The 14540-nt window shown below is 37.4% G+C and overlaps 1 protein-coding gene across 2 annotated transcripts in view; it reads left to right on the forward strand.

The window, feature by feature from the left end:
- The window catches only part of top2a (DNA topoisomerase II alpha), a 50013-nt gene that overhangs the window by 12074 nt on the left and 23399 nt on the right, over window positions 1-14540 (forward strand). For both annotated transcript variants that reach the window (XM_039739470.1, XM_039739471.1), the window contains 10 exons: window positions 1007-1144; window positions 1614-1752; window positions 2781-2938; window positions 6118-6243; window positions 6740-6850; window positions 7033-7138; window positions 9095-9204; window positions 9598-9690; window positions 10324-10438; window positions 11702-11823. In XM_039739470.1, the coding sequence (XP_039595404.1) occupies window positions 1007-1144; window positions 1614-1752; window positions 2781-2938; window positions 6118-6243; window positions 6740-6850; window positions 7033-7138; window positions 9095-9204; window positions 9598-9690; window positions 10324-10438; window positions 11702-11823 (1218 nt within the window). The remainder of the gene's footprint in view (window positions 1-1006; window positions 1145-1613; window positions 1753-2780; window positions 2939-6117; window positions 6244-6739; window positions 6851-7032; window positions 7139-9094; window positions 9205-9597; window positions 9691-10323; window positions 10439-11701; window positions 11824-14540) is intronic.

Consider the following 14540-nt stretch of genomic DNA (forward strand, 5'->3'; position numbering starts at 1 on the left):
TGGATGACTGAAGGATATGAGCAGCCAGGGTGCAATGACCTGCTCAGAGAAACGAGGGTGCTGAGGTCCTTTGCCTCCAGAGACCAATGAGTAGTTTACAGATGTGTAACGAACAAAGGTCCCCTGAATTTGGATTTTATTTTTTCCTTTTTCTGTTTTCTGAAGCACAAGACCGGTTGATGTTGACTGAGGTGGCATTTCATTAACTTGTATTGTCAGAATTAGGCACCGCGTAATAAAGGGCAAAATGTTATCACAATATTTTTTTTCCATTTCATTCAATATCGATGATAATTATACATTTTCAATTGATCATTTTTAACTTTGAATAGTATTTCTGAATCCTGACAAAACCAAATAGCATATTATTGTGTGATATAGAGCATCAAAAACTTAACAGAACTGAACATTAGTGAGTTTAAATAAGAAAATCTAGATTTTGAAAACTTTTTGGAAATTACTATGGCCACCAACATTTGTATAAATTTACACATGTAATCACACTTGAAGGCTGCTCCTTTATCTTGGACAAATATTACCAAAAGTAGTTAGTATGAGAACAATACTGCAGGCAATAGTGACAATTATTCCAGTATACAGCAAGTAATACTTTATGTACTATACAACAGAAACACAACTTTTCAATTAAAATACGATGCAAGACAATGCACAATTAGCAGAAGGTCACTTAAGGCTTGTTTTTTTTTTTTTTTAATACATAAGTGGAAATCAATACACGTGAACAAACAACTGAATACAAAAGTAACAGGATATTTACGTATAGGTTTACATATTTACATTTTTTTTTTTTGTATTTAATCTAAAACTTCCAGTAAATCAGTTAAATACAGTATGTTGCAACATATCTATAAAATGCCATTATTACATTATTTGTTATCTACAAATTCTGTACTTGATTTTTATTTTCTATATTCAGTTTGTTGGGATTGTGCCCATAAAATCTTTCCATAAATTCTCCATGTAATGAGTATTTGAAATATTTCAGGTGAAGAATCACATGTGGCTGTTCGTGAATTGTCTGATTGAGAACCCCACCTTTGACTCCCAGACGAAGGAAAACATGACACTGCAGAGTAAGAGCTTTGGCTCCAACTGTTCACTGAGTGAGAAGTTCATAAAGGCGGTGAGTTTTCAGACCAACGGTTATACCTCATGATAAGTGAAAGTGCCTAAAGGATTGATTAGCTAAAGGCTTATCCTGTATTTTCAGCTTTAGTTCCCAATCCTCTTCAAGAAAATGTCCGCCATGTAATAAAAGTGCTAAACCTGGTGTTGGAATGCAGAATATTTTACTATTGGAGTGTCTGGCTCTGAAGCCAGTACTGTACAGTGTTTCTAAGGTTTAAGTCCTATTATCTTTTTAAAAGGGGGGGAAATTTTTTTTTTTTTTTTTCTTCTTAAAATTACTTGCCTGTAGCTCTCCCATCCAAAGAACCTTAGGTGTAAAGAATTGACATTAGTGTGGCTTTAACAATATGTTGTCTTCATTGCTCTGCTTCATATGGACATTTTGCCATTTCACCCTGTTTGAACAGTACAATTACCAGATTGTGGTGATCTCCTCTTAAATGCTTGTTTTCTTTTCTTTCCAGGCTGTTGGTTCTGGCATTGTGGAGAGCATTATGAACTGGGTCAAGTTCAAAGCCCAAAACCAGCTAAACAAAAAGTGCTCCGCTGTTAAGCATACCAAAATCAAGGGGGTACCTAAGCTAGATGATGCTAATGATGCAGGTAAGACTGCTTGTCAATGTTAACCTGCTTTTAGTTGACCAAGTTAGATTTGTTGGCGTGAGGTCACTTTGTTGTGTCCCTTGTTACATACAATATTGTACATGTTGCCTGAAATCCACATTTAGCCCTTTAGGCCTACATTGCCTAGAGTATAATATATCAATATTTGAGAGTGTTTATAGCTTCATGACCACTAGCAGGTGTGGGGTCCCTGGAGGCTTTCCTGCCTCCAGCCCTCATATGGTACTGCATGTCTGACAACCAGAGTACTCCGTGTCCTCATGCAGGAGTGTTTTCTTATTGTTTAAGTCCTTGGACAATCTGAGATTTCTTAGAACTAAAGAGCACAGCAACATTTACCTCAGACATGCGGTATTTGTGGAGTGGTTGCCACATTTGTCTTCTAAAATAACTTCCTGTCATCACTAAAATCATGGCTTCCCAAAGTGGGGTCTTCATTGTTTTCATTTAGTTGTGCTGTCACCCTAATGTTTTGTGACTATTACTTTCTTCATAGTCACAGTGCTCAGCGTGTGACAGCTGCTATGATAGTGCCAATGAAGTAAATGGCAGCAAAGCTGTGGGGGACATTTTTATCCTGGTTTTTATGAATGTAACATGCTGTAATTGTCTTTAGCCCAGGCTGAGGCACACTAGTCTTTCTCTCGCATCCTGCCCTGTTTCTGATCTTGGACTATTCACCTTAATAAAAGACGTGTCTGTCCTGTAGCCATGTCTCTGGTATTCCAGTAGTTGGTACATCACAAACATTACCACAGCTTTTATGAATCCCATACCAAGTGGCATATAACAAAGACCTATTGCTTGGTGCACTGCAACTGTTAACGTTGAGGTCTACATTGATTACTTAGACTTCAACCCTTTGTTAGATGGGTAGTATGGCTAGTTTTTAATAACTTGATATCCAACTGCCTGAACCCGTCAAACTGTGGTGGTGATCATTGCAAAAAATTTAGGTGCTTTGGTAAGGGACCAGGCTATACTTATTTAATTGTACTTAATTTCAGGTGGCAAATATTCTGGTGGCTGCACTTTAATTCTCACTGAGGGAGATTCGGCCAAAACTTTGGCCGTGTCTGGTCTTGGTGTGGTTGGCCGAGATCGTTTTGGTGTCTTTCCCCTCCGAGGTAAACTCCTAAATGTTCGTGAAGCAACACATAAGCAGGTAAGTTCCTTCTTTTCGAAATGCCACATTTGATCCATAGAATAGTCAGATTTGCCAGTATTCTTTAATTGGTTGATCAATCATATTTAAATGCTGACTCCTTCCTGGAAATCTTAGGTTTAGAAAAAATAAAATTATAAGTATACTTAAATATTAACAAACTAAGTGATATTTAATATGCAGTTAATTATGTATGTATGTATGTATGTTGTTGTATCTGAAGGTTTCTTTCTCAATTTTGTCAGCTTGCCTGTGTTACGATATGCATCTTTACTGACTCATGAGCCCTGGTCTGAACAAGTCCAGTTTAATCTAAAGCTTGCATAAATAAACAGTTGCATTCAGAATTGTTGGTTTGAGAAAGAATAGTGAAGTGGTGCTTGTCGAATACAGTTATACTTTTATAATTAAAATGGCTTCAGATATAAACTATTTTATTGACCTTTGTCTCTGTTTCTATAAACGATTTTTCAGCAAGGTGATACATACCCAAAAGTGAGAGAACCTGTCAATAAATTGCCAGTCATATGACACAAAGATCGTACAGTAGATCTTTATGGGACTTTTTTTAAAAAAAAAAAAAAAACTTTTCAGGGTGAAGATTTGAAGTCTTTAAACCAGCAGCTAGGTTTTCGGATGCATTTGCTAAGGTCATGCCTAACTTTCTGTATCTACAAAACTAGGCCCTAAACCTTTTTTTTTTTTTTTTTTTTTTATGCCAAGTCAAAGGGTTATGGTACAAGAAAACGTATCACTATTAAGTGATGTTAAAAAGCAGTGGCCCCAGCTCTCAATCTTAACATACCTAAATCATATGGGTAGGAATATTTGCAGCTTGCCAGTGCAGATGATACCAAACTAGGTGGAAGACCAGATGATGTACTTGTAGAATCGGCTAAAGTGTTACTGAGGACTTCGGGCAGATTTGTGGCAAATGACAGTTAATGTAAGTCAGTGTGAAGGGTATTGCATTTAGAAGTGAAAATGTGTTAGATTTGAATACACAATGGGAGGTCTGAAATTTGAAAGTTCCCTTAATGAGGAGGACCCAGGTGTCCTAGTGGTCATGTCGGCGTCTAAATCCAGATTGTGGTCAGAAGCCATTAGGAAGGAGAATAGCACCTGATGTGTGGGGTACAAGTCAAAGCTTATGGTTAATCTGGTGGGGCTCATCTGGGGTACGCTGTGAAGTTTTGGTTTCCAGGCTACAAAAAAGACTGAAGAAAATCCAAAGGAGAGCAACTAGGCTGATTAAAGACTGAGAGTGTGAACTATAAAGGGAGATTAAGGGAGTTGAACCTTTTTTAGTTTAAGCAAATGGAGATTAAGAGGTGATCCAGTTTGAAATTTTTAAAATTTGTACATTGGATCCAGGCTGGTACTTTAAAATTAGTTCATCAAGAGCAGGTGGACAGTGTTGGAAACTCCTTAAGGATGAAACTCGCACAAACATTTAGAAAGTTGTTCTTTATACAAAGATCCACAGACACATGGAATAAATTACTAAGTAGTGTGTGGGGAGTAGGTCTTTAGAGGCCTTTAAAACTCGACTTGATGATATTTTGGAGAAATTGGATGATTGCCACACTTTGTTGGGCTGAAGTGCCTGTTCCTCTCAACATTTTTCAAATGTTTTAATGTTGTGTGTCACCTCACCGACATTGATGTGGTAGTCATTATCTTGTGCTCTGCTACTATCTAAGAAGGGGTGTGTTTTTTGTTTCATTCTCACCTCCTTCATCGTTCTCCCTCTTATACCTTGTCATGTAAATATAGTTTTATTATTACAGTATATTGAACTTTCAAACACTTTTCTGATATATTTGATCGGTCCATTCATAGACAACATTAAATGTTCATCTATAAAATACTTTATGTAATACCATATTCTAAAAGTATGCATTTGTTTTACAAACATTCATATTTGCACAATACGAACGTAGGTAGGGTAAGGGACTTGGTTTCCTCGAGGATGTTTAGTCTGCAGCCTTCACGGAGTCAAATTCCCCTCCTCAGCTGCCTTGGGGCACTAACTGCCTTTTCCCAAAGTTCCAAAAGTGTTTGGTGTGATAATCCTAGCTCTGTTTCCTCATGGGGTTCAAATGAACTAAGCAAGGAAATAGTAGGGACTTGGCTATGGTAAGGGAGGTTCCACTTTCCGCTAATAAATGAATCCCGTAGTTCAGAAATGCGCCTGTGGTGCCATCTTGTGGTACGTTGTAGGAACTGCAGGTGCTTGTTTGTGTCCGAACTCCATCCATCTCGCTTTTTCTGTCTCTGCTATACTATTCTTTGCTTTAAAAAAATAAAAATCTCCCTTGGTGAGTAGATTTATCGCTTACGAAATCTGAGCCAGGACCCTGTCCCTGAGCCACTTTATCAGATATTATCTCAAACTTGCTGCCTAAATGAAATGTAGTTGTTTTTGTTTTTTTTTGGTAGAGGGAGAAAGTTCATCCCATAAAATTGTGAAAGGGAAAGATTTTATATGCTTGAGGGGGAGACATGATCGGTATAGACTATCCCAGTCATCTTAGCGTGCAGATAAGCAATCCGAGTAGCAAAATCTAAATCCAAAAATTATAGTGGTGCCACATGAATTAATAAATACCAAAAGAATTCAGAAAAATTTAATTTTCTCTTTTTGAAGAGAAGAGAACTCCTTCAAAGCTGCCTTAACAAATGGCACTATTGTGTGGATGTGATCAAGCATGTCCTCAAAGGGAAGGAGTGTAAAGTGTGACTGTTTTTGGTTGCCGTGTCCAGGTTGGAGTGTGTGTGTGTGTGTATGTGTATATATATATGTATATGTGTATGTATATATGTGTATGTATATATATATATATATATATATATATATATATATGTATGTATATATAAATATACTCACACATATACATACACAAGACATACATTAGGAGTGCTTTGTGATAAGTTTCTTTTTTTTTTTTTTTTTTTTTTTTTCCCTATATTAATGCTTAGGGTGAAACCTATCTTAAGGACTTTTTTTTTTTTTTTCTGTGGTTATGTGGGTGTGAGCAGCATCTTGACACGTTAAATGTATGTCAAACCAAACGATGTGTTCTACATGACTAAGTCTTTTGCTTAGATTTTAGCATGCCTGCGTTCCTAATGGTTTTTGTATAGCCTAACCCAACGATTTTCTTCCTTATTTTTAGATCATGGAAAATGCTGAAATTAACAATATCATCAAAATTGTGGGCCTTCAGTACAAGAAGAACTATGATGATCCAGAATCCCTAAAAACCCTGCGTTATGGGAAGGTCATGATCATGACAGATCAGGTTGGCATACGTTCTTGTATATAATAATAGAGCAAGTTAAGTGTCCTATTTATTTATTTATTTTAATATATGTGTGTGTGTTGTATAACCAACAAAATGAAAAGAACATCCATGTTGAAGGAGCGCTTCTGCTGTTTCTTCACTGCTGTGGAGTACTTGGTTTGTTGGCCAGTTGTTTTGCACTTTCCTCTCTGTCTGTTCAGGTCTTCCAAGGTCATTCCTGTTTTCCACTAAATTATTTTTTATTGGGTTCTCAAATTGTCCCCTTTTGAATGAGAGGACCTTGTTGTTGCTTATTGAGCACTCTGAGCTGGCAAGACAAACTACAGTAACCGTAATCCTTTATTAGACTAAAAACTCAGAAAACAGGATTGAATGACATCTTATTGAAAAGATGCAAATCATGCGTTTTTCCAACATTGCTTTATTTGTGATGCATGATTCTATAAGTTAGTCTTTCTCAAAAATGTATTTTTATTTACTTTTGTCATTACAGGATCAAGATGGATCACATATCAAGGGACTTCTTATTAACTTTATTCACCACAACTGGCCTTCCCTGCTGAGACACAATTTCTTAGAAGAATTCATTACACCCATTATTAAGGTAATATATCTAACTGTTCATTGCAAATTTATGCCGAAATTGACCCAACGTAATGGATGCTGCTTTGCATTATGAAGTAAACGTTTAATGCAGGATAAATGCCATTCATTCAAGAGAATTGATTTAAATGATGCAAATTCTTTGCCCATGTTTTAGCTTTTCTCCATGTTTTTCTCTGTCAGGCTTCTAAACAAAAGCAGGACATTTCCTTCTACAGCATTCCAGAATTTGAAGAATGGAAAAACAATCAGGAGAATATCAAAGCTTGGAAAATAAAGTACTACAAAGGTTTGTTCTAAACCCTGTGTGGTAGTGCTGCTGAGAAATGTAAGCACTCTTCTGAACCTTTTCTTGTTGAGCGATGGTCGGCACTCCTTTATTTGAGCCTTACTCTGTGTGTCTCTGTGAGATGTAACATTCAGAGCAGGACAAACATGACAGGAGTGTTTACAGCAAGTTTATCTAAATCTGGAACTGCATCTTCAAACATTACTACATGTAAGAAACGGCTTTACAACTGAAAATACAAACGTACTTTAAAATAACAAAAGAGAACCTTGTCAACAAGAAAGGAGGATATGTAACTCTCGATGTAGTAAGGAAGGCTGTCTAAAAGTGACCATCTAAAAACCGCTCACATTAAAGTGGGGCAGAAAAATTGTTGGTGGGGGGATCTGTATTATGTAGCAAGGGAATACGTACACTACCTTCAAGACTGGTGAGCAAATGAACTCAAGTGAAATACAATTATAATTTGAAAGAAAGGAGTACTTCTATTTGAATATCAATTATACATTTTCCCAGTATTCTAAATTTTCTTTTATTAAAATAATAAATAAAACCATTTCTTAATCTTAAAACAGTGCAAGTTCCATGTAGTGCTAAAGTCAGCTCCAGAAATTTGTTACTCTCTGTTAATTGGATGCGTTAAGAACAACACCTTTTGTGGCCTGAGCGGTGTTGCTGCAAGCCCAAAAAAAAATAAAGAAAAAATCCCCTCGAAAATGGACGTATTGTTGCCATCGTAGGCTTCCACCCCCAAATTAAGGTGCTTGATTTATGAGTAGAGAAATTTATTTATATTTTTTTTTAATATATATATAATTTAATTTCCAAATGTCATTTTAATTTTGTCAGATCAGCAGTGCTGCTTACTTGTCTTTCAAGGAGGTAACTCTTGATCAGAACAGATTTTAACTCCCTGCTAAGTAGTCTGTTAAGTTACCTTCTTTACAAACTGCTTTCCAGTGACTACAGGTTAGGGAATGACTGCTTTTGTGAAATAATTACCGTATATACTCGCGTATCAGTCGGGTCTTGAAACCCAGAAAATCGATCATAAAATCGGACCCCAACTTCTACGCCCATTCAAAAATACAACACTTAATTTTTTATTTATTTATTTTTTTTTGCATCTTCTTGCCTCCTCCAATCTCTCACCAGTTTCTCAGACACATCGAATTTTGTTGCAGCTGCACAATTACCAATTTCTTTCTCCACTTTAGCAACATTCCATCATAAATAAGGGATGCTCTTACGATAAAGGTGTTTGAGAGTGTGAGATACAAAAAACACAAAACGGTGCAAACCTTTCTTCGGAATAGTTTGGGTATTACTGTGTGGTAACATATGCACAATACATGGAGGGGGGTCTTGTGCTCTGTGGTTACTCTCTCACGTGGGCGTTAGCATATTGTAATCTCTTGGACCAATAGCATGAGATTGTCGTATTCGAAAAGTCAAGCCCTGAGTTACCCGCGAGTATATACGGTAAACACAGTAAGGCACCATGAATGTGACATGGCGTATAGCGTTGAAGGGGTTCAAGTGCACATTTTTGGAAGATGTTCAAAACAAATTAGCCTGAAGAGTGTGTGTGTGATAGATATATATAGATATATATATATATATGTGTGTGTATATATACTTTTACTGGTATATTTTAGATTAATCGCCCTTCCCTGTACATGCTTGCCATTTGTGCACAGATTTTTTTTTTTTCCAGTCTCACGGATACTGAAAACATTTTTCCTTTTAATATTTTAGAACTCTGCAAGTTGATTTTCTTGTATGAGAATGGGCTTCATACTTAAACAGCATTTCATTGATTGTGGCCCTAACTTCCTAACTTATTTATATTTTTCCCATTTCTATTCCATTGCTTGTAAGTGCACTCGTACCCCACACTCTGTCATTTCTGATTTGTTTCATTCTTTTTGCTTTTTGTTTGTTCCTTCACTGTAGGTCTGGGTACCAGCACATCTAAAGAAGCAAAAGAGTATTTTGCTGATATGGAAAGGCACCGGATTTCTTTCAAATATTCAGGTCCTGAAGATGATGCTGCGATCACCTTGGTAAAGACTCCACTACCATTTTTAATTTAGTTTATGGATGCATGAGCTAAACATTTACCAATTAATTCTGAACTGTGTACGTCTTTCAAATTTGAGAATGCATACAGGGGCATGTAAAAGAGTCTCCTGCAGAGTTTTTTCATGTGTGATGTAATTGTAATGTCACCTGAACTTGTATCACGAATGTAAAATGTTTTTTAAATATATGCACTAATATGTAAATGCTTTCCTTTAAAATCATTACATTTGTTACATTATACTAGTCTGATTTGCATGTGTAGTTAGATGGTAGTTACCTGATCCTAGTTAGCATATTCTTATAAGTGGGCAGTGTGCGCCGTTTCTCGTGTTGCTGCCATATAAAGTGTGCTACTTAACTCTTCCCCCATGTAGGCCTTTAGTAAGAAGAAGGTGGACGATCGAAAGGAGTGGCTTACTAACTTTATGAATGACAGGCGACAGAGGCGACTCCATGGCTTGCCAGAGGTAAAGTGTCCCCACTCCCCCTTTTTAGTCTGACTAACTTAACAATACTTAAAAAAAGCAAAAAGACAATTTCTATTCAGGCACTAACAAAAGTATATTAAAAAGATGAGCATGTAGACTTGTCAGGCAAACGGCTCTTCATGTTCTACTGTAATCGAAGAAAGTGTGATGTTTACCTGAAGTGTTAAAAGTATGAGGCAGTTTCAGAACAGCGCAATCTCATGAACTCTTTCACAACGCAAATCATGTTAAGAATTCGAAAAAAACAAAGGCTATGAAGTCTAGAAAATTGATGCTGCTTACCTCAGAATATGGAAAAGGGTTTTCGTTTACATTGCTGATGCCTCATTTAAAGGTTGTGCCAGTTTAGGCCTCTGCCCACCAGCAGCAGGCAGGAGTCCAAAGGTTTGCTGCTGCTGTGGTAGCACAAGCTAATGAGGGCTGCCATTTTTTAATCCGCTGGAACTTCCACAGTCTTTTACTGAAAGGTGAATGTTTGCTTGAGCAGTTCTGCTCGAAGGATTATTTTGTTAATCGCATTGTCGCTTTGATTAAACTGGTAAAGGATGAGAGAAAATCGAGCCTCTCCCTTTGTTGTCAGATTCATAAGAATTTCTTTCTTTTTTTCCCCAGGATTATTTGTATGGGCAAGCAACTAAACACCTCACTTACAATGACTTTATTAATAAGGAGCTAATTCTGTTCTCCAACTCTGACAATGAGAGGTCCATTCCTTCAATAGTGGATGGTGAGTTTCTAGAACCTTTGATCTGAATATGATTTATTTTAAAATGAGAACAACACAATGGCAGGAAAAAAGGACCTTGAGATTTCAAACTTTTTTTTTTTTTTTTTGAGAAAAGCTCAACTTTTTACTTTCTCGTATACAAAGTATTGTAATCATCTAAACATTTGACTTTGATTTTGATGAATCTCAATGTTTTAGACCTCCCTGAGTCTGAAAATACCATTTTTGGAATTGTGTGTGTAAACATGATAACTTGAGTGCGCCTTCACTTTGGTCAACCAAATTTTGTATACAAGTATTTGGTGCAAAATGTAGATTTCTGTCAACTTTTTCCGCTAGCCAGAAGCTGCAAAGTCCGATTTTATTCAACTTTAATAATAATTGTTCATTATATTAATTTGATGTGGATGGCTCTTTAAAGTACATCATCCATCCATTATCCAACCCACTATATTCTAACTACAGGGTCACAGGGGGTCTGCTGGAGCCAATCCCTGCCAACGCAGGGCGCAAGGCAGGAACAAACCCTGGGCAGAAATGTTATAGAGCTTGATGTATATATGCACAAGTAACAATTGAGGAGAAAATTTTGTTTCTATTTTGCTATATATTTGAATTTATATATTTATTTATTTTTTTTTATAACCGGCTTCTTTTCGGCCACTCCTAAAATAATTCTGTTTAACTTTTTATCATTTTGTAATTTTTTTATTAGATGGTTAACTGCTGCCTGACAATCAAGATTTAGGTTTATTATCTGTGTCTTTGTAAGCTCTGGAATTTCTCTGACTAGTTCATACGGCTAAAACCAAACTACCCAGTTAGCTTGCTGCAGATCTGCTGTTGTACAAGGTTTTGAATGAGGGCCATTGCTGAGCCTCGAGTGATTCTTTAAAATACCTGTAATATGGCAACATCGCCTTTGAGTTGTGCCTGCTAGAGCTCAGTGCTTGCTATCGGGTGTATGAGTGGGTTCAAGTTACGGACCCAAGCATCTTCGCCCCTCATAATATACACATATTGAGCTTCATTTAGGCCCATTTCTTTAAAATGTCAACCAGTATATATACAGTAAATGCCTAGCTTGTGTACCCTTTTCTCTATTCTCTCCTATTTATTCTCATTAATAATGTGGCAGATGTTCAGATTTGAGGTGGATTTTGCTGTTTAAATGTTACTGAGAGGGAGGAAGTCCATTTGTTTTCTTTTTTGGTGAGTTACTTGCCTCGAATGTCAGTGTAACGTTCTGTCTTCGTTATCAAGGTGTGAAACCAGGCCAGAGGAAAGTGCTATTCACTTGCTTCAAAAGGAATGACAAACGAGAAGTGAAGGTGGCCCAGTTGGCAGGGTCTGTGGCAGAAATGTCAGCTTACCATCACGGTGAGGTAAGCAATAATACTTTTAACTATTTTAGTGGAATCAGTGCAGATCCTACAAGCTGCAGGTTCTGTTGTGTATAACTAACATATACCAGTTGTTCTCGTGCAAGTCCCTAGACCTCAGTTCCCCGTTGTGTGACCCATCAAGGCTTCAATTTCAAATTGTGTATATTTACAAAGTTCCAATCCTGTGGGCTTTTACGATTAAAATACTGTGGTGTACTAATAATACTCATTTTGTCCACTTGATGGCAGCATTCCAGCATTCCCATATGCAATAACATCTATTTATACAGTAATTCCTCCTCGATCGCGGATTGCATTCCAGAACCCCCCGCGATAGATGAAAATCTGCAAAGTAGAAACCATATGTTTTGTGTAGTTATTTTTATATATTTTAAGCCCTTATAAACTCTCCCACACTGTTAACATTATTAGAGCCCTCTAGACATGAAATAACACCCTTTAGTCAAAAATTTAAACTGTGCTCCATGACAAGACAGAGATGACAGTTCTTTCTCACAATTAAAAGAATGCAAATAGATCTTCTCTTCAGGAGCAGAGAATTTCAGCGAGAGAGAGAGAGAGCGCTCGCAAAGAAAAGCAAACAATCAAAAAATCAATACGTGTGCTTTTAAGTTTAAGCGGCATTTTTTAGAGGAGCGTCAGTATCTAAGCAAACAGCCCCTCTGCTCACATCTCCTCCGTCAGGCGCAGAGAACGTCAGAGAGAGAGAGAGCGAGATTAAAGCAAACCATCAAAAAATCAATACGTGTGCTTTTGGAAGCACCGCGATAAAGCGGCATTTCTTAGAGGTGCGTCCGTATCCACTAGGGCGGCAAACAGCACCTCTGCTCACAGCCCCTCCGTCAGGCGCAGAGAATGTCAGAGAGGGTGAGAGAGAGACAGAGACAAGCAAACAATCAAGCTCCACACGGGATGCATATTTTATAGCTTTGAGGAGTTTTAGTTAATATATAATACATGCTCAGATTGGGTAGCTTCTATGAAATCAACAGGGCAAACAAACTGAGGAAGCGTGTAGCATAAATTAAAAGACCCATTGTCCGCAGAAATCCGCGAACCAGCGAAAAATCCATGATATATATTTAGATGTGCTTACATTTAAAATCTGCGATAGAACGAAGCCGCGAAAGTTGAAGCACGATATAGCGAGGGATTACTGTATAGCACATTTTCATACAAATGTAGCTCAAAGTGCTTTACATGATGAATAAAAGAGAAATAAAAGACAAAGTAAGAATTAGAATAAGACAACACTAACATGGAATAAGAGTAAGGTCCAATGGCCAGGGAGGACAGACAAAACAAACTGCAGACTGGAGAGAAAAAAATTTAAATCTGCAGGGGTCCCAGACCATGAGACCGCCCAGCCCCTTCTGGGCACTGTACCTAACATAAATAAAAACGGTCCGCTTTGTATTTAGGGTTCTCATGGAAGGACTTGATGATGATGGTCACGTGGACTTTTGCCTTTTAATCCATCAATGTAGGACATCACGGTGCTTTGATTAGGTGGTGATGGTGCAGGTCGCCACCACAGAAAACCAGGAAAGGAAACGGAAGAGACCAAAGGGGTCAGTACAGATTTTAGAGCCACCATGAATAGTTATACTAAATTTAATATACAGAGTATCGGGGTTAAATTAAAATGAAGTTATGAGGAGGCCATGTTATAGTAAAAAACTGCTAACAACACATTAAAGTGCTCTGCTGTATTAGCCTGGTGAATTCCTATTGGCAGGCTATTCCAGATTTTAGGTCCAGAAGGCCGACTCACCACTTCTTTTAAGTTTTGCTCTTGGAATTCTAAGCAGACCCTCATTTGAGTATCTAAGGTTACTATTTGGAGTATAAGGTGTCAGACACTCCGATATATAAGATGGAGCGAGATTACTGAAGGCTTTGTAAACCATAAGCAGTATTTTAAAGTCAATTCTGAATGACACAGGTGACCAGTGTAGTGACATCAAAACTGGAGAAATGTCTCATCACCCCCCTAATGCCAGCTGAAAGCTGATTTATAGGCTGTGTGTTGCACAATCTTTTCACAAGGATTCTGTAAGTAGATTACAATTTATAATGCTCAGGCACTCCACCACAACACAAGAATCTCGCTTCATTTTTAGAACGTCTTCTCAAAGCTGTGTGCGTTGTTGCAAGACATGAAGCAGGTTGGAAAATCCATTGAATTCCCAGATTAGCCCTTTTCACTCTCATGACATGCCACGCCACCTGAAGGCGATGAATCTTGAGCTTCATGGCTGAGATTTGCATCTATGCAGTGTGCTGAAGATGAAAAATGTAATACAAAATCTCAGCAGTGTACGCATCTGAAAAAGGACTTAGACTGTTTCCAAAACTGATAGTAGTGACCACCGATAACGCAAAGGTGATGGTGGACTCCAGTTAAAGCTGAAGGGGGGGTTTTGAATTGAATTTTTTGTGAATGGAGTACAAACAGTTGCATTGTGGGTATATACTGTAAGTGTGTATATAAGATTACTAGCAGAATAGCTGCGTTCGCAGCAGAGAAGTTGTGTGTTCAAGAAGTTATGAAAAAGGAAACATTTTAAAAATAACATAACATAGTTGTCAATGTAATTTTTGTAGGCTTATTTTAGTATTGAGAGTGAATGTATAGATTTTAAAGAGTTTTATTATTGTGAATGTCATGTATGAAAAATGCACAGCTTTGGGAT

The sequence above is a fragment of the Polypterus senegalus genome, chromosome 17, assembly GCF_016835505.1.
Source record: "Polypterus senegalus isolate Bchr_013 chromosome 17, ASM1683550v1, whole genome shotgun sequence".
NCBI classification, from domain to species: Eukaryota; Metazoa; Chordata; class Cladistia; order Polypteriformes; family Polypteridae; genus Polypterus; species Polypterus senegalus.